Source organism: Pempheris klunzingeri, chromosome 21 (assembly GCF_042242105.1).
Source record: "Pempheris klunzingeri isolate RE-2024b chromosome 21, fPemKlu1.hap1, whole genome shotgun sequence".
Taxonomy (NCBI): domain Eukaryota; kingdom Metazoa; phylum Chordata; class Actinopteri; order Acropomatiformes; family Pempheridae; genus Pempheris; species Pempheris klunzingeri.
Genome location: NC_092032.1, coordinates 4925519 through 4947847, shown reverse-complemented (window position 1 = coordinate 4947847; position 22329 = coordinate 4925519). Strand labels below are relative to the sequence as shown.

At 45.1% G+C, this 22329-nt stretch overlaps 1 protein-coding gene across 2 annotated transcripts in view; it reads left to right on the top strand.

Annotated features, from left to right (window-relative positions):
- Nucleotides 1-22329, top strand: part of nrp1a (neuropilin 1a) — a 55530-nt gene that overhangs the window by 5790 nt on the left and 27411 nt on the right. For both annotated transcript variants that reach the window (XM_070852886.1, XM_070852885.1), the window contains exons 3-4: nucleotides 12150-12331; nucleotides 18860-19087. In XM_070852886.1, the coding sequence (XP_070708987.1) occupies nucleotides 12150-12331; nucleotides 18860-19087 (410 nt within the window). The remainder of the gene's footprint in view (nucleotides 1-12149; nucleotides 12332-18859; nucleotides 19088-22329) is intronic.

The window sequence follows — 22329 nt, the reverse complement described above, 5'->3', positions numbered from 1 at the left end:
TGCCACCTGTTTCCGGGAAGTGACAGAATGGGCTTCGGGATGAAGTTCATACTTGGCCACTTTCCCTAAATACTTTGTTGCGCTTCCACCTGAAAAGCATGCGGCAGCTCCACAATAAAGACCGCTGGGGGTTCACAGCTGGAGCCTAAAGAGCAGTAGCTCCATACTGAATCCCAAAAATGAGACCTTATCCCCTCTTGCTCTTCTCTCAGGCTCCCCTGTAAGGCAATCAGAGGGTAAAGAAGGAAAAGGGGGCTGTGTGACCATTTATCAGCCGTTGTCAAGGAGGAAAATAAATAAGTCAGGAACGCAACAGGAACCTTTTTTTGACCCGCCCGTAGCGGTAGAGGCTTTTAAAGACGGGAAGTGCAGTGACCTGCGGGGCCTTGGAGTGACAGGGATTGTTGGAGATACTTGTGGTCCGTTAGCAGACATTTATTTCTGCTGTTGACGTTCGCTTCTTTTAAAAGCGCGTGTCAGACAAGCATCTGCGTTAGCGGAGTTCAAAGCGGCGTCGCAAAAAAAAAAAAAAAACTAGGCACAGCGAAATAAAGAGTGCGTAGGGCGGCTCTGCATCTTTTAACTATCGGGTTTGACAAAAGCAGCTGAAATGATGCACCTGGTGTTCTCCGCAGCAACAGACTCCCACAGTTCACAACAATGGAAATCAAATTACACCTAAAATTACATTGGAACGGTGTACCTTGAAAAACTAGCTTGTCAGCAGCATATCGCAGAGCAATTCACTTTGAATATATCTTGTTTGCACTTCACGGCAATTATACAAAACATTAATTTAGTCAGCATGGTAAAACTTCCAGAGGCTAGCACTGTGCATACGTTTCTGTTCACAACAAATCAACCCATTTGTTTTCTACGGAATGTAACCATGCAAAGCAAAAGAAAAGAAAGTTAAGTGTTCACCTTATTAATTAACCAGAGGGTGGAAAAGACAGCAGATAGAGATGTTGCGTCATAAAACCATTGACCTTCACTCTCATTACTTTCTTTCCTCTTCTTCATTGCTTTTAAACATAAAGGGTTAGTCCCTGGCTAATGAGGAGGATTAAAGTAGGTGTGTGTGTGTGCGTGCGTGTGTGTGTGTGTGTTGGTGACCGTGGGGTTGAGGGTTTTTTTTTTTTAAACGCCGGTGAAGTGTTTCACCTTGGCCACGGCTTGGAAGGGCAGCCTGATTGAAAAGCTTTCTGGCCGTGGCATCTGCCATCCTCCCCACTGCTCTGTCACCACTTTGATTCATGCACAACCTGACCACAACCGGGAGGCGAGCCACTCTCCCTCGCAGCAGGAGGGAGGTCCACTTCACAGCAGAGGCGTAGGAAAAAGGAGGAATGAGGGCGAGAGAGAGAGAGAGAGGAAGAGACGAGACAAGGCCCCTGCTCATAAATAACCCGCTGGATTTCAGGGATCATATAGTCTCACGTGTCTACCTGCTTTGTTTTTCATCTCGATGTGGGAGCTTGCAGCTCGTGTTTGCCAGGTATTGAGTGTCACTAAGCTGTTTCTAGCACACGGCTGGTGAATTCTTTTTTTTTTTTTATCTTCCTAGCCCCAAACAAACTCAAGCTTCCCCATATTGAAGTTTGTTGTGGAATGGAACTGCGGCCCACACAGAGTAGAGATGTCAGCCGTATGCTCTTTTTCCTTTTTATCCGAAGCAGATTGCTAGAAAAGGAGCCGTATGGAGAAACTCATGATTAGAGAACAACATTTGGTAATCTCAGCTCTCTATCTGGACACACATCTATTGCCTGTAAGAAAATTCATACTCGTTTTTCCTCCCAGTGCCGATGAAAAAGCATTAACCACTGAGGCTGTGATTCAATTATACATTTCTGTTTCCAAAGTACAGTTGGCAATAAGTAACGTCTGCCCCTCGCTCTGCCTCGTGTAATATAATTAGCAACAGGTTTTTGTCTCTCTCCTTTTTTTTTCTTTCCATCAAATGCTGATTTCTCTGTTTATGAGGCTGTTTGGAAAACAACACGAAGGAATGAAGAAGGAAATCATTTGAGTTCATGATATGTGGGTGGCAGAGCGGTAGTTAGGGGTGAATTACTTTGAAGCAGTACGTGTTATTTATTTACCCCCTCCTAAGGAGAAAGGAAAGAGAAGAGGCTGTTTAGTTGAATTGATGAAGGAGTTCCAGACACTTTAATACGGCGTGTCCAGGCTTGTCAGACAAGTTTCGTTCACTGGTCTAACCTTGAATGGGCTCATGATTTTGATTGATGTGGCCGGGGTCCTACATGGTCTGTTTGTTGCCCTAACACCCCATGCTTATAGATCCATGAGGGGTGGCAGGTGGGAGGGGGGGGGGGCCTCAGTGACCACAGGGTTCTTTATTCAAACAATCAAGCAAGTCCCCAGAGGGGCTCTGGGTGAAGCGGAGTTTGTTTGCAATGGGTAAGAGGGTAGGTAGGGAGAAAGTAAAGCCAGGGTCCCTTCTGTTTTAGCCCCGGATCCGCAGGGTCATTTTCCAGTCGTCGTGTTTGCTCGCTGGTGTTTCTCCACCACTCAACTCTGCGTGATTCGGTCGGGGTGACAAGCAGACAGTGATTGATGGGGCGGTACCCCACTGCTCTCTGATTGAGTTAGAACCACTTACAATCCCTTGCTATGTTTGCTCTTTGTTTGATCTCTCCTCGTTAAATTGACAACATCAGTTGTGGCTCTTTTTATTATTGCATCCACCACTGATTTTTTTTTGTTCTCACGGCTTTATTTCTTTTGTTAGATGACAGTAATTGTAAAAGAGGACTGTAAATTTAGCCTCACGGCAATCATTTGCGGCATTATCACAATAGAGTGGAAGTGAAAGCGTTATTAGTAGCCCATGCCTCTGGCGCCTGTCCAGGCGTTCCAGGGCGATCTCTGCCGTCACAGGAATAAATACTGGACAGACAGACAAGTTAGCAGAAAAGTTTGATTTTAGGGCCAGTAAATGGAAGAGTCACCTTGCCCTCCAAATCCTGGCAAGGGCTGGCTGGCCATCAGCACTAAAATCTGCCATGTAATGCCAAGCATTCAGCCTCTCTGCCCAGCACCATGGAAGAGATGCATTGCTTGGCATGTGGCCCTCACAGCACGGCCTATTTGGCTTTCAAAGTGCTGCATCATTGGAAAATCTGAGTTCTTAGCATGCAGTGAGAACAATGCAGCCATCAGACTTAAAGTATGTGGTTTTAAACATTAGATATTGCTTCCAAAGGTTGATCCACGTTCAAAAGGAAATCTGGCAACGACTGATCAACTGGCCATGCAAGCAAATATGTGCTTATTTATTTTCATCACCATCCTTTTTCCTCATCCTGTTAAGAACCAGAAATAGATTCTCTTGACTCAAGGTTATTGTGTGGTTTCAGGTCAGGTGTGGTGTGGTTGCTCCAGGCTGTTTGTGTGTATTGTATACACTTAAGAGGACAGTCCCAACCCTCCCCCAGGGCCTGTCACAGCCTCGTCTGTCCCCAGCCAAGTGGCTGCATGTCCAGCCAGATGACCGGGTCATGGAGCACCCAGCCCAGACTGCTCTCTGACCCCCCCCCAACCCTGCAGCCACCTCTGCAGACTGTGGGGAGTACAGAGAAAAGAAAGAGGAGGGAGAGCGCTAGCGGGGACAGATGGAGCATTGAAATGAATGATTTCCAGTGCAGTTATTACTACCATCGCCCTCGAGCTTCTTCGCCATTGCAGAGCCATGTAAAAGAATCTTAGAGAGAGAGAGAGAGAGAGAGAGAGAGAGAGAGAGAGAGAGAGAGAGAGAGAGAGAGAGAGAGAGCGTTTCCTGTCACTGAACCTTTTGCTGGATTCAGGTTGGCACCTTTTTGCCAACTAACTTTATCGACTATTTTCCGCATTTGTCTCCATCACTCAACTTACATGCTTTCACACAATTTCTTTATCTCTCTCACTGGTCTGTTTCCTTTAAGCCAACCGACACCACCATCCCGCCCCAAGCCGCACTCTTTCTCTCTTCCTGCCCATTGTGGAGATGAGAGTTTTGAGCAGCACCCAAACGCTTTACCTCTAGTTGACCTCGGCTTCAACTCCCCTCCTCCCTTCCCCTCCTTCTATACTTTTCGCCCTGTGCTCCTCTTCCCCTCTCTTGAATGTGGCACACTCCTCGTACAAACATCTCATTAGCCGGCAGGGAGCACTGAGCATCTCAGAGCATCAGATGATCGGATGTTGCTGTTTTCTCTCATCAAGTTATGTCGCTTTCACTTGGCTAATTTTAGTTCCAGGTTTAGTTTAGTAGGTCACTAGCTCAAGGTTGTTGGTAATTATCTACTTCATGTTCCCTCATGTTTTTTTTTTTTTGTGTGTCACGTGGTTCCAGCATGCCAGACCCCAATTATGTACATCCGACATATGAAGTCATGAACAGCATATCCAGCAGTAGATCCTGGTCTCTCCTGAAAGGGAACTCTCTGGAGTTCACAGCCAAAAAGAAACGGCTAGTGTAAGCGATATTAAACCAAATGAACAGAGGCGTAAACATGTTCATGTTCCTTTTATTGTGCAAATCTACGCCTTTCGCCACGTCCGGTCAGCCACAGGCGCAATGGAGCGATATCCAAAGGGCAACTAATTCTGCTCCAAATGTGGTGATGATTGGATTAAATTTTGCTTTCTGCTCTCGCATAATGTAAGCCCCCCCCCGCTCCCGGCTTTTATCTGGACCCCAAGTGTAATGTAATGCTTTGATATATTAAAGAAGTTCACACGTTGTAAACTAAGCTGAGGGTTATGGGTCTTTGAATCTTTGTTATACAAAAGGTTAAGATCAAGCAGCTCATTGCACCCCTCCCTCGTTGCAGAACGCGCATGTGTTCGTGCCCCCACGGGCGCCCCAAAGGGACGGGTAGGTGACGAGAGCAGGGCAGGGACAGTGTGGTTAAAAAGACAGTATACGCATCGGCCCCCGCTGGGCCACACTGCTCCCTTCCTCTCAGAACCCTGTTATTTTTATCCTTGACTTCTCATTGTTGTAACGACGGCGTATCATCTGAGCCGCGCTACAAGACCCATGTGGAGGACTCTCTCTTCGCTCACCTCTGCCTGCCCCTCTCCTCTGCGTAATCAGAGATATTCTCAAATGTCAAGGTGGGACAAATGGGAGCCATTCCCTCCTGTAATGGCCCCAGAAATGGGCCGGAGTGCTTCTCTTTCCCTACCTCTCTTTCTCTCGTCCGTCTTTGAGAAAAGACACTGGCCTTTCCATCGTTTTTTTTATTTTATTGGCTTGCCTTCCTCCCTTGTATTTTTCAGACTTTCATACCAATTTGCTTTCTTTCTTTTTTGGCCTTTTGTAAATCGACAGACTTTCCGGCTTTAGTTGTGTTAACATGTTAAACCCTTTTAGGTTAGGCTGTCTCTGACTCTATAATAAGACCATTACTACACTTTGGCTTTACTTCTATGAAGCGGTTCGAAGAAATTTACCCAAAGAGTTGGTTGCTTCTTTTGCAAAAGCATATATTCACACATAAATATTCATATATGCACACTAAGATGCATATAAAGCACTGCCGTATGCTAAGCTCACTTAGTAGGGAAAAAGTGCTAAATGTGTATTTCCATTTTGCCATGGGCAGTTTTCTTATTAATCGTACTTACTCATTCTCACTCTATCCGTGATAAAAAACACATGCAGTAGAAACAAAATGCGGCTCGATGGATATTCTCAACCCTGCTCATAACTGCAGCTGTTACATTCAGTTTTTATATAGTCTCGAAATTGACCCATAAGCGACAAACTTGGTTGAGATGTTTTCACGGATTAAAAACTCCCAAATATCATCATTATTAAAATGGGACTTCCCAGTTTTGTACTCCGTGGATGGGTGCTGCATTGACCCACTTTGCATGTTAATACATGATAAGGGATCCTTTTTTTAGAAAAAGGGTTTATATGAAATATTCTTAAAAAAGAATTTTATTTGGAATATTTCAAAAGATACCATTCAAATTTTTTTGTTTGATTAGTTAATTTTTGGGTTACCCAGCAGCTCTTGTGTTTTATCCACAGTTTTCTCTTCGCATTGTCCTTTTAGATCAGGAATCACAATAACTCTCGGATGCATTAGAGCCAATCAGCCCTTTAAGAAATACATATTTTTGCCTCCTAATAACATATAACATTAAAACCTTTGACTCTTCTATCTTCAAGTCAGCAGTGTGAGGCCACATAAGACTAATGACTAATGACTAAATAACGGAGTAACAGTTCTGCGTTTTGTTTAAACTACTGACAATTATTCACATTTCCATAATCACCCTGTTGTGACCTATTTGTCATGCTTATTTTGATGTGAAGGAAGAAATGTGTAGACCAGCATGTCTGCTTTGGCCCTGTAGGCATGTCACAATTGCCCCATGGGAATAGAAAGCAGGTCAGCTGAACATCAGCATCGGCAGGGTTCAAAGTGCAGTATGTCTTGCATGTGAGGTAAGCATGGGGGATTTAGATGGCCTTGCTAACAGTGGGTTCTTTTGTGGTCAATTTTATTTCCCCTGCTTGCTTTTAGCTCCTCCGGGTCACAGCAGCACCAGACTGCTCTATGCTGAGCAGACAGTATCCCCCCCTTGGGGTAGAAATCTCCCTCTGTCAGTCTATGCCCATATTTCCAAAATAAAGGATTATTGTGCATGTTGCAAAGAGAGGGGGGTGTTATAATTGAGTCTAAATGGCCAAATTCATTAATTTGATTGTTGGCGACAGCAGATCTCTCGACAGTGTAATTAGGAAAGCTAATGGATGGAGGCACGCTAAATCCATCAATGCTAATGATAATTGCTGTTCAGGAAAGCGAATATGCTTTTGCGAACGTGTGGCCAAGGCCACCACAAAATCAGTAACAGCCACGGCATCTAAAAATATGACAGAGCTGAGTCTAACCATGTGGGGGTGACACCAAAAGAGGCCACTTGGACGGGTGCAGCTGAGGAAATATCCATCTTTTTTATATCTTCCATCCATCCATGTGGCAGCGTGGTGGTGAGTAAAGCAATCATGCCCTTCTCCCCTCGTCGACTAGGAACCACTTCTAAACCCAAACAGATTGGTTGGTGTTTTATCCCACTGGGTGGATTTCCATTTTCTGAGGCCTTTTAACTCAACTGCAATAATTTCCTGTGGCTTCATTAGTGGAGACGGTGATGGCTTAAAAAAATGCTTTTTGGTCAAGCCTCAGTTTTAGCAATGAGATTTTGACCTTTAATGAAAATTGTAAGTCAATTGGGGTTGATATTTTCAGAAATGTAAGTTATACACCTGGTTTACTGGCCTAGTTTTTTTTTTGTACTTCCTTTTCTGTCCAGGCAAGCTGATGTCTGGGTCGTTACAGCTGGACTGGGCCCAAGAAAAGAGGGAACCTGTTATTCTAGTGTGGGTTAATGAATGTCACTTACAAGAAGGAGGCAGTATGAGAGGGAAAGCAAAGAAAGACCATTTTATTTCAGCAAGGTATGTCCCCTCCAGGCTTAGAAAAAGTAAGTTGGAGATCAGCTTGTACCCCCCCCCCCTCCCCTGTACAAATGTTAATGATGTTTTTCGGGAGCCTCAAGTGACAGTTTCTTAGCCAAGAGTCGTTAGCATAAGGTCTCTGGGCAGAAGTTTTGTGACAGCTGACAACAAAACCCTTTTTGCTGCTATGTCCACCGGGCCTCACAGAGCTGTACCAAGTCCATTGTTTAGACCTTTCCACTTCTGTTACCCAGAGATGTTTTGACATGTTGTAGGTGACATGTTTTTGTGCAACAGCAAGTTATACTGTGACCGTTGCAGAAAGAGAAATGCCAGAGAACAGTGCCAGGCATTTGTTCTATACACAGTTAAACCAAAGGGAGTGATAGCAAAGAAAGAGCTCTTGTTCTGGGGGTTTCCACAGCGTGCTTGAGCTTATAAATGGTCTGATTAAGAAATCTAACCAATTGTACGAGACTTATACAGTCTGTCATAGCGTTATTCCATTGCCTCAGCTTGTATTGCTTTTGTAGAATCATATCAAGCAGACATTTATAGAGGAAGGACAGATTATTTCCATGGGAAAGCCTCAGGCAATATAACTGTTATATTGTTAGGCCGGGGTTTGTCGCCTTCTCTTTGGCTTTGCAAGGAGGGCTAATGTTCTTGTTTGACACTAGCGGATTGCTTTCTCTCTGTGCCTGAAGAAAGAAGGCAGGCTAATACATTTGAGTCGGTGAAGCGAAGGTCGTTGAGAATTACATTCGCCCCCCCCACCCACCGCCACCCCTACCCCTCTCTTTTTTCCCTTTAATTTCCCCACTGGATTGGCAAACCATTTTCACTATTAGCACTGTGGTAGGGAGCTCACTCTATGTGTAATCGTCTGTATGTGTGTTGTGGCGTGCTGGCAGGGCCACCCAGTCCAAAAGCAGACTACACAGATAAATAGGTGCACGGCTCAACTGAATTGTATTGTCATGAGGAATAAGCAGAACAGCAGTGATACAACATAAAAAAAAATCACCTCATAGGCCCTCTGAGAAGAGGGATCTAAGTGTAACTTCAGGCAGGTTAGAAGGACACAGATAAGAGGCAAACCTTAAAGTGGTGAGAAAAACAAAAAAGTTCCTCTGTTATGATCCTCCATGGAGGTTTTAACTGTCCCCTGTCATCCCTAAGGACTGGAAGTGATTCCCCACAGGTGTTTAGCGCAATAGATTAGGGTTACATTTAACCCGGCTGGCAACAGAAGAGCCTTACGAAAGGCGTCAAACTGGCCCGCCAAACATTTCCCAGAATGTCTTCCAGATGATGAGGGCCTGGATGGATCTGTGTCAGCAAAGCAGAGCGTGTGGACTCACTAGCGCAGAACTGCTGGGGTTCTGGCCGACACACCAGTCATGCAGGCACAAATAGAGACGTTTTTGGGGGAAGGAGGATTCTTCTTCCCTCGCGCATAAAGCACAGCGAGGACCCCCAGAGCGCGTTCCCTCTTCCATCCTCTCCCCCCCCGCTGTGCTGATTTTTACGAGGGCTGTCCGAGCTTGATGGTGCACCGGTTTAAAAAATGCAAACGGCTTTTCTGGAGGTGTGAGGAGTTGAAATGGAAATGAAAATGAGAACGTTCCTCTTGGTTGGATGGGCGGATGGATGAGGAGTTCGCGCAGACAGGTGATATGAAGTGCATACACTTAAAAACGTGGTATACTGTACACACACTTATGGCGTGCATAGGTGCACACGGCACAACAAAACCACACGCGCATACAAACACTTGCTCAGCTCCGTCGGCCGTACTGCAGTTCGCTCTCCTCTCCTTCTTCATCTCAGTGATGCATCTCGGCATCAATTTTTTAGGCGTCTGGCAATGCTCAGCTTTTGGCAGTTGCTGGGCAGGGGGTAAGATAGCTGCAGAGACAGAGGCTCTGAGGTGAATTATAAGTCTACTGATAGAACAGAGCAGGGCCACAGAGAGATTGATGCTCTCTATTGTGAGCAGGGAACCAAAAAAAAAAATGGAGAGAAGAGAAGAGAAGAGAGGGGAGGAGACTGGAGGATATTGAATACTCAATAGAGACCACTGGGGAAGAAACCTTATGCTGCATGTTCTTGGGGTATTCTTTCAATTTAACGTTGATGAACCCTGTCCACTTAACGCTTCAATACAGGCAGAAACATGTGGTTTCACCTGAACGTTCAATTGAAAGTTTATACCAGTGTGTATGCCTTCCTTTCAGTAAGAAAACTAATACTGAGAGGATTTTAAATTCTTTCATATTAAATATTTGCTGTGATGACTAAACTAGACGATGACATCATTACAACAGAAGTAAAACTAGATCCATGCTTCAAGGGAGCCCTTTAAATTACATAATGAGTGACTCCTTTTAGCCGCGAAGCAGTGGGGGATAACACGGTAAACACTGCGTGAAACTAGTACTTTTAACTGTGCTGCAGCTGATAAAGTAGCTGAAACAAAGTGGTACTTGTGTAAGTCGAACCTGGACTGTTGCCACAGCTGGTGGCCCAGCAAGGAGAGAAGACCTGGTCTGAAATCACAACATGAAGAGATGAAAAAAAACAGTTAGAGCAGATGATTAAAGAAGAAGAAAAAGAAAAAGAAAAAAAGAGGGCTGAGCTCCTAAAGCGTTTCAAAAAAAATATGAAGAACTCCAGTGGAGGAAACCAGATCTTTCCAGACCTGTCTGGTGTGTAAGCCTGTAAACAGGTTTCAAGGTTAAGGTAGTGCCTGTGAGGGCCGACTTGCTTTATAGACAGGTACCAAACCTTTAATCCTAGACACTGACAATTTAAAGTAGCGATGAAGAGAAGGCTCTTGATGCATGTGGACAGCTTCGCATCACCTCGGATCACTCTATCTGAGCAGAAAGACAAGTGAAGTCATCCATCCGCTGCACATCCTCGGGGGACCCAATTTGAAAGAGTTCCACTTCGGTCCAGCTCTACAATTAGCTTCACAATGTCTTTCCCCTCTCACTAATTGATTCATACTGACGGCTGTAAAATCCCACGTATGAAAACTCAGCGGCCGCCATCCCCCATCTCCTCCAAATCACCTCTGGTAACCCGATTTCTGTTTTACAAATATGTTTTAAATTTGCGGCAGGTGATTTTTTTGCAGAGAAAGGTGGTAAAGATTGTGTGTGGCTATAAGTCACCTGAGATTTAGCCCACCCGGAGCCATTATTCACAGTGTAAATCGACTTTTTGTGTGAGATCATGTGCATTAAGTGAATACGGGCAATGGGACGCGATGTTTTGACAGTAATTTGGGAATCAGGCAAAACTATAAAAATAAGCCCCTTTGCCCCAAAGGCACATATTTTCTGAGAAAGGGAGCAGGAGAGAAGAAGTGTGTGTGTGTGTGTGTGTGTGTGTGTGTGTGTGTGTGTGCGGCTGAATGCGCTTACACACCTGCTGCACATTATACTTACATACATCAGAATTAATTCCTGCCTTTACTAAGTGTGGTCTCGTCTGGTTTCTGATGAAGATGGAGGACCGTCACTGCAGGTCGTCAGGCTTTGGGCAGCAATATGTTCGCTAAGTGGCCAGCGGAGCTAAAAACCAAACAGGCGTTATGGGCACTTAGGAGCTGTGGAAACTTGAACTGAAATGCTGGCCATGTCACTCATAGTCAAAACACAGCACGGAAAAGTCATCTGAACTATCATCCAAACTCACACAGGCATTGGAGTCAAAACCACAACTCAGATGCATTTTAGCTACACTCTCATGAAGTATCTGCAAAACACACACACACACATACACACACACACATGCACGGATAACCAGAGGCTGTTTAGACCACCCTCGTCGGCCAGTCGCTCTAATTTCTTCTCTACCAGCTTGAGTGTTGCATGCCAGATTTGTGTGTGTGTGTGTGTGTGTGTGTGTGTGTGTGTGTGTGTGTGTGTGTGTGCGTGTGTGTGTGTGTCAACATGGCTCCTGTTCCCAGTCCTATTTTAAAGCCGTTTTCCTCTTCCACTCCTAAATCTGCGCCAACCCAATCAGGTGGCTGCACCCTTCAATAGCCGTGGGTCTAAAATTCCATTTGAATGCTATATTTGAGTGTGTGTGTGTGTGTGTGTGTGTGTGTGTGTGTGTGTGTGTATAACAGCTTTAACACCTGCTTTTTCCTTTTACTTCCCATTTTCTATGTACAGCAAGCACGCACACACACACACAGAGTCTGTGTTGCCCTTTAGTTAAAATGTTCAGGTCAGTTCAGTAATCATAACAGTTACACAAGCCTGACCTCAGTGCTGCTGAGAGCACAAAACCTCTGCAGTGTGCGTGCATTAGTGTGTGTGTGTGTGTGTGTGTGTTTGTGTGTGTGTGTGCCGGGTCAATATAATGAAAGCACAGCCTACCCACCTGTTCTCTGAGTTTTAACCTGAGACCTCATTAGTACACAGTGTTTCATTTCCACTACATTACCTGCACAATATGCTGTGTTGCTCAGTGTTTATACGGTCCTCTGAGTATCTATATGTGTTTATCTGTGATGTGTGTGTGTGAGTGGAACAGTAATACACTAATTTCCAATAAATCCAATTTACTTCTACAGGAAAATGAAAACCGAACCTGAAAAGAACATTTAAAACAAAGCTTCTCTTCTTTCTCTTGTCTTGTTCAGGTATGACTATGTGGAAGTGCGAGATGGCGTGGACGAGAGCGGGCAGCTAGTGGGGAAGTACTGTGGGAAGATCGCTCCCTCTCCGGTCGTCTCCTCCGGAAACCAGCTCTTCATCAAGTTTGTGTCTGACTATGAGACCCACGGAGCGGGTTTCTCCATCCGATACGAGATCTTTAAAACAGGTGGGTGGTCTGTCCCAGCTGTAGCTTCACTTCATCCCGACTATTTGAAATATTACCTGACATGTCAAACATAATGTTAAATCATATATTTCATGTTGTAGAATTTTGTGCCACCTAATTCTTATTCTAAGATGAGAACGCTGCGGGCACCATTGGTAGCATCAATATTCCTGTGTTCCTCAGGTTTAGGACGACATTTTGTGTTTGCTTCTTGTTTGAAAATAGATAAACAGTGGCTGACAAACCTCACCCCCGCGGTCCATTTAGTAGCTGTTCTGGAGCTTTCAATCATATCACGCAATCCTCCACTGCAAATGTTTGCCAAGTTGTTGTGGATGTAGATGATCGGAGAGCTCTCATCGATGTTAACGAAAGAACTATGATCAACAGGGCAGCAGGGCAAATTCTGAAGGTCATGTCACGTGGTCAAAAGCTCCGTAACAACCAACTCAATGGACCTTGAGTTGACTTTCCTTTCAACCACTGTTCCAGAGATAAAGGATAGATGTTCACATACTCACACCTCAAACCCTTGAGGTTATTTTTTCCGCTGACCTTTCACACTTTCTATCATTTGCAAACAAAATCATAATGATTTATTGTTATTGCGACGATTGAACAGAAATCTGAAGTAACTATTGACATCTTGGTTCTGATTTGTCTTGAACTGAAACTAAATATCTACTGGAAACCTACTACTGTATAACACGCATGCGCAGTACGATACAGTATGAAAGCCGGAGGAATATTTCTGATTATGGAGCAAAAACAGCCTCTCTGTCTAATTTCATGGTTTGTTTGTGATTTAGTCAAGGCACCAGAGCATCAAATTATGCAATTGCAATATGGCAAGCAATATGCTCCATTCGAAAACCAATGAATCACAGTCCCATATGTTCCATAATTGTAGCAGTGTTTATCTGGTGTGAATTATTGTAAAATAAGTTAAGGGCATAATTTGCTGAGCATTGTTTCAACAAACAGTTCACGTGTTGGTTTGTTGTCAGATGGCAATTCGCAGCAAGGGTACGGACCTGCCATTATAAGCACCGACTTGCTGGCTGTAGAGAAAGTGATTTCAAACTACTAAACTGGGTTTATGATTAGGAAGTGCTTTCACTGCCTTCAGTTTCTGAGCACTGCAGTGGTATCTAATGAGCTTCCTTCCTTAAAGTAAGACCCCTGAGTAATTTTAGCCAGGAATCAGGTATGATAAACTAGAAATATCTTCAGGGGATGTCTATCTTATCAGAACACAGCATAACAAGCGAGAGAATTTCCTGTTAGTTGGCCCCCTTCCTTTGTTTGGACTGGAAGGAGGAGGAGGACAGCGCATAGACAGACAGGTGCTACAGACTATACTTTCATTAATTAAACTAAACAGCAGTCTATGGGACCTCCCATGACCCCAGGGACATGATGAATGGCCCCACAATGGTCCCTCCTTTCCTTTTAATCTGGGCTAGTGCGTGTTTGTGTGTTTCAGTTTGTGTGTGTGTGTGTGTGTGTGTGTGTCACCATCACGGCAGGGCAGCTGGTGGAGTGTGGGTCCATTTGCAAGATCAAAGCAACACTCCACCCCAACATGCGCAAGCTCATCAGCAGCACTGCCTCAGTCCTCTTGATAGGCCGGTTAAATCTACTACATTCCTTCCATGGCTATCTTAGTATTTCCCAGTCTCATCTATTAGCTAAGACTGATTATGAATGACACATGTGAGGGGCCCAGTGCTGATAGAGGTTGAAACTGCTGAGCGCACTGGTACGGCACTGAGAAATGAGCAAATACGGATCTTGCAAGAAATATAGATTATTGATGATTAGTGCGGATAGAAGACTAAAGAAGTTTGAGCTAGATGAGAGTCTGTGCTTTTTTTTGCTCATGAAATAAGAAGAGCAGTCAGGAGCTCGGGGGAAACGGGGCTGTTGGGACGTTGCGGTAGATTAAACCCAGGACAGAACTTTTTTTGTCTGGGTGTTTTGCACCCAGTGCCATCCCCCTGCGGACAAGAGCTCCATGGGTGCTCGTCCTTAGTGGATTCAGGCCCTCGTTCTTTGAATTTGTGTTTTGACTACTGCAGTGCCGGCTGCCGCCAAGAACAGGGCTCTGAGATCAATTAACAGCCCTGTTTGTTAGAGCGAGAGAGAGAGAACCAAGCAGAAAAACAGATTCAAAGCAAGCTGATTAGCACAGCTTATAAACATGCAGGGTATTAGCTGGGAAAACATTGTGTTGGCTAACGTTAACGTAACGTTAATGATGATACACAGATGTTCTGATAACGGATGGAGGAATGGGAGGCTTGCGCTTGTGCATGCCAATGAAGGGGAAATTCAAAGAATGTAGGGCTGTTTATCACTGGGATGATAGTCCTGGAGATCACTGGAAGTCAACCTCAGGGACTCTGACTGCTCTTCATCTGAGGTTAGATACAAGCAAAGGTCACATGCAAGATAAATATACCCACAAAGCATACATATGTAAACAGATACCTCCCTCGGGGAATCATATGCTGACTTATACAAGTATGTTTATATGTGCAGGCTTACGCACTTCAGCTGTAAACTATGTAAATACACATTCACACACACACACGTCAACACGCTGGCACTTGCAGCCTCGGGTTTCATCAATGGTAGCCCGCGAAGTGTCTAATTGGAAGAGAACAGGTTGTTTTGCTGCTCAGCCTCTACCCCTCTCCACTCCTCAATCCCATCCAACCATCTTAATTAGCATGGGCTATTTATTTTATAGCCTGCAAATTGGCAGCCTCACTCCAGTGGCTGAAGTCTGGCAAGAGACAGGGGAGGAGCGAGACGGTGGGTGAGAGAGAGATAGACGAGAGGGATGAATCGGGGAGTGAGGAGTATTTGAGCTGAAGGGAGCAGATTAGCAAGCTGGTTGTGTTTGTGCGCGTCTCTAAGGAGGCCTTCGGTGTAAAAGTAATAAAATGGTGAATAACAAAAAGTTGGGCAAATGATGTTCGTGACTTGATAAAAACCACCAGTGTGAACGTCGGTCCCCAAAAAGGTGGGGGTTACCCTCCACTAGAATCCTGTTAAGTATACTCACATGGGCAACATATGTTTTATTTTAGCATCTTTGCAGTTTGCTGAGAGCCACATCAATGCTGGACGAGGGCCCATTGAAGTGGGCGAAGAGGCAGAGATAGCGCCATTGGCACCCCTCTCTCTCCTCCCTCCCCCTTGCACACACACACACACGCTCATCTCGGTCTCCTCACAGTTACTCAGCATGACTAAGTCTATTGGATAGTCATACACTGAAAAAAACACCACTTTTTCACACAAAGCCCTGTTATCATGTCACTGTGACTCAGGCACTGTTATTCTGAGCACACACCTGTGAAAACATTTTCAAGGTGTGCGTGTGTGTGTGTGTGTGCGTGTGTGTGTGTGTGTGTGTGTGTGTGTGTTGGGTGGGGCCTAATAGGGGGCACATTCTGCTTTCATGGATGGCATGCCCCGATGGCATAGGTCACATCTGGCATGGAGATGTACACTCATCACACACGCAGCCCTCATGGAAGCCTAAGACAACAAATCTCTTTATGGGAAGCCAGAGGGAGACTGTGACCATCCCAGCCCCCCATCGCATCAGCACTGTGTCATTGGTCACTGGATGGGGGGGAGAGACAACGTCACAGACACAGCCAATGTGCTAAATACCATTTCAGTAGTGCGGTGCATCAGAGTGTGTTTGCCCAAGAGTAAATGTAAACCCTCCAGCTGTTCCAATGAGTGACACTCCGCAGGCATCGGGTTAATGTTTGATGTAGTGTTGAAGGAGTTAATTCTTCGCCGATGATTAACTCCTCTGTGAGTGTGGCATCACGGCAGAGCGAAGGGGGAGGGAGGTATGATGGGGGGGTGGAGGGTTGTGACCTGGGCTAATGATCAGCCGGAGAGCGGCGCGGAACATAAACAGTGGTGATTTACTTAGCAGTCCAAGAACAACACCTTCAGCCCCTATGGCTCCGGCCGCAAATAAACCCTTAGTGAGCAAGAGAGAAAGATGAATAGATGAAAAAAAAAAAAAGAGAGAGAGGTGGATTTGTGAAAAGGGAGAGAGAGAGAGAGAGAAATGAAAATAGTGAGGGGCTGTCACATTTTGTTGGAGCAATGTTGTCCTAATGATTAATACCCATTCTGTGGTCCGCTTTCAGCAACAGCTTAATAGAGACATAAAGGACAAGTCATCAGGGAGAGTAACAGGCGCCCTGCTCCCTTAATGTTGAAACCATATTTATTTCATATTTATTATAGATCTCTAACACTTGCAGAGTTGAAATCAGTTCTCCATTAAATATCATTTCACCAACTATGACCAACCTGTTAAACAAACTGTAATCACTCAGCGAGCGATGTCAGTGACATTTGTTTACTCCCCCCACCCAGAGGAGAAGGGCTCAATATAAACGAGAGTTAAAGGAATCCATTACAGCCGGCAGTAAATGTTTGAGCGTCTGGTTGGAGCTTGCTGGCACATGTTGTGTATTCAAGGTTACTTCTTTTTCTCTCTCTCTCTTACTCTCTCTCTCTCTCTCTCTCAACTTCCTGTCATAAATCCAGCAGTGTGTATAAAAGCGGTGGCTGGAAACCGTTTATATATTTACAAAACCCTTTTCTGTTTCATATTTCAGCTATCCGTTTGATAAATCCGCCGGTAAAGACAGCAACAACTGCTGCCTTTCCTTTCCTGATGCATGCGCACACACGCTGTAAATAGGTCATTAAAAGCATGACTGTTATCACTGATTGCCCCTCGCGCAGACGTCGGCGCAAAGCATCCTAGGTGTGGCGAGGGGAGCCGGCGACGGAAGCCCCCCCCCGCCCCTCCATGTCAAAGCACTCGATAAAAGAGATCTGTTCGATGATTATCTCGTTGATGGGACCGGCCAGAGCCCTCTGTCTTCTCTCGCTACTCCATTTTGTTGTGATGTCAAATGTGATCAAATTGTGAGACTGAACTTAATATCGGCACATGACAAAAATATTTTTCAGTCCAGCCTCTGCTTTTGACCGGTTTTCAGAGCGAACCGTTTCCAATGAGCAAATCTTTTCCGGTAAACTGCTGGGCTGAGATAAGGGTCGTGGCGTAGCCCGGTGAAATGGACGGAGAGTCGAGCTCTGAGCCAATATCCCTGAGAAATTCAGCACGCTGACCTGAATTGCACTTTGGGCACTGCAGCTGTCTAGAACACTTTGGAACCACTGGTACCTTTTTTTTTTTTTTGGAGAAGTGGCTTGTATCTGTATTTTTCCTCAAAAACTGTGTGACATTTTTCCCCAAATACAGTGAGGTAAAGTGCAGAACTACAGCATTCAACAACCCCATCGTCCCAGGGAGCTCTCTCCGTCGACGAAATGTCTCCATTTTCCTGGGGTAAATTCTAGGGGAAGCTGTTAAATTAATGGTGCCCACTGTTTTCAATAGCCACACTTTCGCTGCTGCACTAAATGTCAGCTCTCTTTAGAGTCAAAATGCTGCTCACCCCGGCTTTCAATTTGGAAAATCAACATGTCTCTCCCTCCCTTCTCTTACTCCACTGGGGACAGGCTGAAGTGGGTCTGATGGTCTTGAATTAGGGGCCCGGCAAGATGCTTGAGCAACAGTGAAAAAAGCCACATTCATTTAAGCTGCAATGACTGTAGCACAGAGGCTGTATCTAACGATAACTCCCTTCAATTTTGGTTTTGATCGGTCCCATCTGCGCCCATCACGCCGGCTGTCAGGCTAGCGTGAAAATGACATTATCCTGGACACCTTTCTTTCACTAATGGCTCCAAATAATTGCCCTGGATGACAGTAGTCCTACTTTTCCTCATGTAGTATGTCCGTGTATGTGTGTGTGAACATGTCTTAATGTCTCTTTCTGTTACTCTCTTGAAAATGTTCCTGCAGCTGCATATCATCATTTTTTTTTTTTTTTTTTTTATCCCATGTCACTCATTCTTAAAATCATAATCTTGTGCTTATGATGCTCCGAGAAGTGGCTAACATGGGAAACGTGTTAATGCCTCTCGTCGGCTGAAAGGCAGCTCTCCGGGGAGTTGTGAATAAATATTTTGACGTTCCCTTGTGTGAAATGGTGTGTTTAAGTGTACGTGTGTGTGTTGAAGTATGCACAGTCATTGCCCTCGTGCAGCTGCAGCTTTGCCTCGGCAACTCTCATATGTTTCACAGACATATCTTAATGATGTTTTGTGTGAGTGTGCGTGAGTGTGAGGGTTTTTTTTTTTTTTTGTAGAGCGCATCAGCTGTTTATTCATCACTTCCTGATGCTGGTAATTGAGGCCTTTCACTTGTGTTTACACTCACCGTCCAGATGTTCCAGGAGTTGAAGATTTAACACGCACAGTATGATGAGCTTCTCAATAACCAGCACAAAGGCACCCGAAACAGATCACTTAGCCACCAGTCATTGAGCAGAATCATCCCGAGCCCTTTCTTTGTCCCCGTTTCGTTTCGTCTTCTCACTTCCCATCTTGTTTCCTTCCTGCAAGGTCCCGAATGCTCCAGGAACTTCACCTCCAGCAGCGGAGTGATCAAGTCTCCGGGTTTCCCAGAGAAATACCCCAACAACCTGGACTGCACTTTCATGATCTTCGCTCCCAAGATGTCCGAGATCATTTTGGAGTTCGAGAGCTTCGAGCTTGAGCCTGACCCAACGCCCCCCGCTGGTGTTTTCTGCCGCTACGACAGACTGGAGATCTGGGATGGCTTCCCTGGAGGTGAGCAAGCAGTGCTGGTTAAGACTGAGCAGTGAATGGTCTGTTTTTCTTGTAATTTCAAGTGAGACTGTGTAAAAAAAAAAACAAACTAAACAATCTTAAAATGACATTTAACAGAATAGATTTGTCTGCCCGTTTGTTTCAATGATGGTTTAGGGAAGAAGGGGAAATATTCGTGATCCCACTACTTAGAATTTTTAGAAATCCCATAGTGGAAAAGCGAGAAGGAGGGAATCTTCACTTCTTCCTGCTTTATTGAGAGGAAATTAACAGCTTTAAATAATATGGTGGCATTACCCAGGCCCGTGGGTTAACTGCTTTAACCAGACTTGGCAGGGGACCAAGAGTCTGTCACATTGTGCGTTCGTTGAACACACAAACTTCCTTTTTCTGTCACAGGCTACATTGTGCTGGAGGCATGGGTGTAGGAAGCATCTGGGGTGGGGGGGGGGGGGGGGTTTGTCATCAAATCAGTGAGTGAAGTGGAGAGAACAATTGTAGTCAGAGTGGCCGTATGCGTTTTCTAATAAACTTCATCCGCTTTTCATCGTTTCTACACCTGTCTCACAGCTCCATCACGTTGTCTGACAGTTATCCTGGAGGCTTTGTTCTCACACACATTTTACACTGCTTCACGGGAGCGCTCCACATAAATACTTAGGGAAACGTTTCACGACAAAAGGCACCAATGTACCAACCAATCCGCCACCTTTTGTGAAAACAGTAATCAATTGTCTTCGGCCCATAAGTGGCATAGGTTTGAGGAGTATGTGAGAAAATCCAGTTAGCTGGATAACAGCACAACAGCTTTGTGCACCCTGATGTGTACTTTGGCTAAAAATAAAACAGTGAATATGTGTTACTCAACCACCTGAACCCAAGCCAGTACGCAAACTGCCAACTTAATGCATTATAGTGGCATAATTGTCAGGACTGAGGAATGAGGGGACGCCTGAGTGCCCCAGCGCTGTCACAGGGACTACTCTGAACGCTGCTACGTCACTTTTTCCAACCACCTGTCTTGAACCCGTGACAGATCATTTTCATTTGTCATTTGGCCATGCAGCCATTAAACGGGATTTGTCAGCGTCTAATCTAAACTATGCTGTTTAAATTGTCGTTACTGCGTAGAAAACACAATTCAGTGTTGCAGGAAATGACCCTAAAGGAATTTCCTCTGTAAGATTCCTTGTGTTTTCCAAATACGGACGAAGCGGTGCACAATGAATTTGAACTGAACCAGCTCGGCCCCCGTTAAGACCGGCTTCTTCTGGTCACAGGGTTGAGCGGCAGCACTGGTCTGGATTCAGACGCATAATACAATATTGCCTCAAAATAGCATTCTCAAATCCATGTAGAAAATCAGCAGGTGATAGACGAGGGCAAGCAGCGTTCAAATCAATGCTTCCATGGCCAGAGATGAGGCTTTGAACTCAGTGAGTGAAATCACCTCTTGAAGTTATCAGTTTTTCTCCTGGCCATTCCAACACGGGAAAGATGAAAGCTTTTCACACCCATCAGTGGCTGAAAATTGAAAGAATTTTAATCTAGTAGCATTCAGCGCTGGCGCACATCAGTATTCTCTCTCTGGTGTTCCGAGCGATAAGGTTGAAGTGTAAAGTCTCCACCTTTTCAAGTGAACTTACTTAGCTCTGAGCTCACGTCTCTGTGGTTTTGAACTGTTTTTATTTTTTTAATTCCACAAAGTGTTTCCATAACTCATTTGTATATTCTCACCTAGAGGTGGGACATGCCTATTTTTCAAGGTGTGTGTTGATTAAGAAGACCCGCAAAGGCTTGGAAACCTGGGAATATGTCACATTATTATCACCTTCAATACATATTTTAAAAAAAAAAAAGGTATTTCAGGAGTCTGGAAAAGAAACCTAATTGAAATTAAAAGATTTCTCATTTTAGCTAAAAGTATGACACAAAAAAAAAGCAGAATATGACAGAAGATAGCAGAATGTCTTTTGTCCAACGGTTATCCTGTTCAGGGCAGGAAACTGGACAGTGTGACTTCAGCCTGACATGGCATCACACCTTTCAAGTGTTGTTCAATGTGACAGACAGCCTTGTATAAAAATAAGCCAAAGGTGGAAAATAGTGTGTTGGCTTTTGCCAGGTGGGTCCTGTGGCGCCTGTTGGATCGATAGTGCATTAGCACGAAACGCTGGAGGCATGTTGGTGTGCCGAGGCGGGAGCTGTCCGGGCAAATGCAGGCCTCCGTGAAGCACAGTGGGAAGCACGACTCCCCACCCCTCCGCCTCTTAAAGCACACTTCGCTGGACAGGTGCTGTTGAAGAAGAACCTCCACTCCCTTATCCTTCCTCCCTGAGGAATGGACGGGCAGGCAGGACACAGACTTCATAGCAAGGTTCTTTAAAATTTCATAGCGCTGGGGAGTCATGCAGATAATCCAGGAGATGGCATTTTTTTGTTCAGCTGAAGCCTTAGTGGGTTTTAAAGCACACATAGATTCTCATGTGCATACACCAGGCACCTGGGTTATGAAGATTAATCTGAGCCGTCACACTCCTGCCCCGTGTGTCCCCGTGGTCGGGCCTTAGCCTTCCACATAGGGGCTGGGCCGGAAGTGGCATGTTTTGGATGAGAAGACGCCGCAGAGAGGCAGGACTGTCGTTCGCTGCTGATCAGAGCGTTACTGATCACAGATATGCTGCAGGTCTCTCCACACCAACACCAACACATGCACACAAACGTGCATGAATAGCACACATTAGAGGACACAGGGCAAAACCATTGTGCTCTCTCCTGCTCCATCCCCTTCATCACTCTTTCCCTATGTTTCTCCACCTCTATGTCTCCCCCTAACGTTATGCCTCACCATTCCACGCTGCTTCGGAAAAACATGTCCCTCTTGTGCTTTTATTTCTCCCTGCGTTTTAATGCTCCCCTATTGTCTCTACCACAGTCTTTTACTTGTTTGGTCTCCTTTACAAAACCCACCAGGCCATGGCTGCGTCTGCCTCAAGTCTAAACAAATGGGAAGACGGGAGGTCTGAGGAATTTATGGCCAGCAAATAAATAGAGGCCGTGACCTGCCCACACCACAGATTCCCTTTCTGTTTTGGTCTTTTTGTCAGACAGACAAGCAGGCTTTGAACATTGGGAGTCTATTCTCTAGTATTTTTATGGGGTCGGGCAAAAAAAATACGTTTGGGGCCATATCTTACTGACATGTGTGACATGGCTGTGGAAAAAGTCTGTCAGGAGTGACA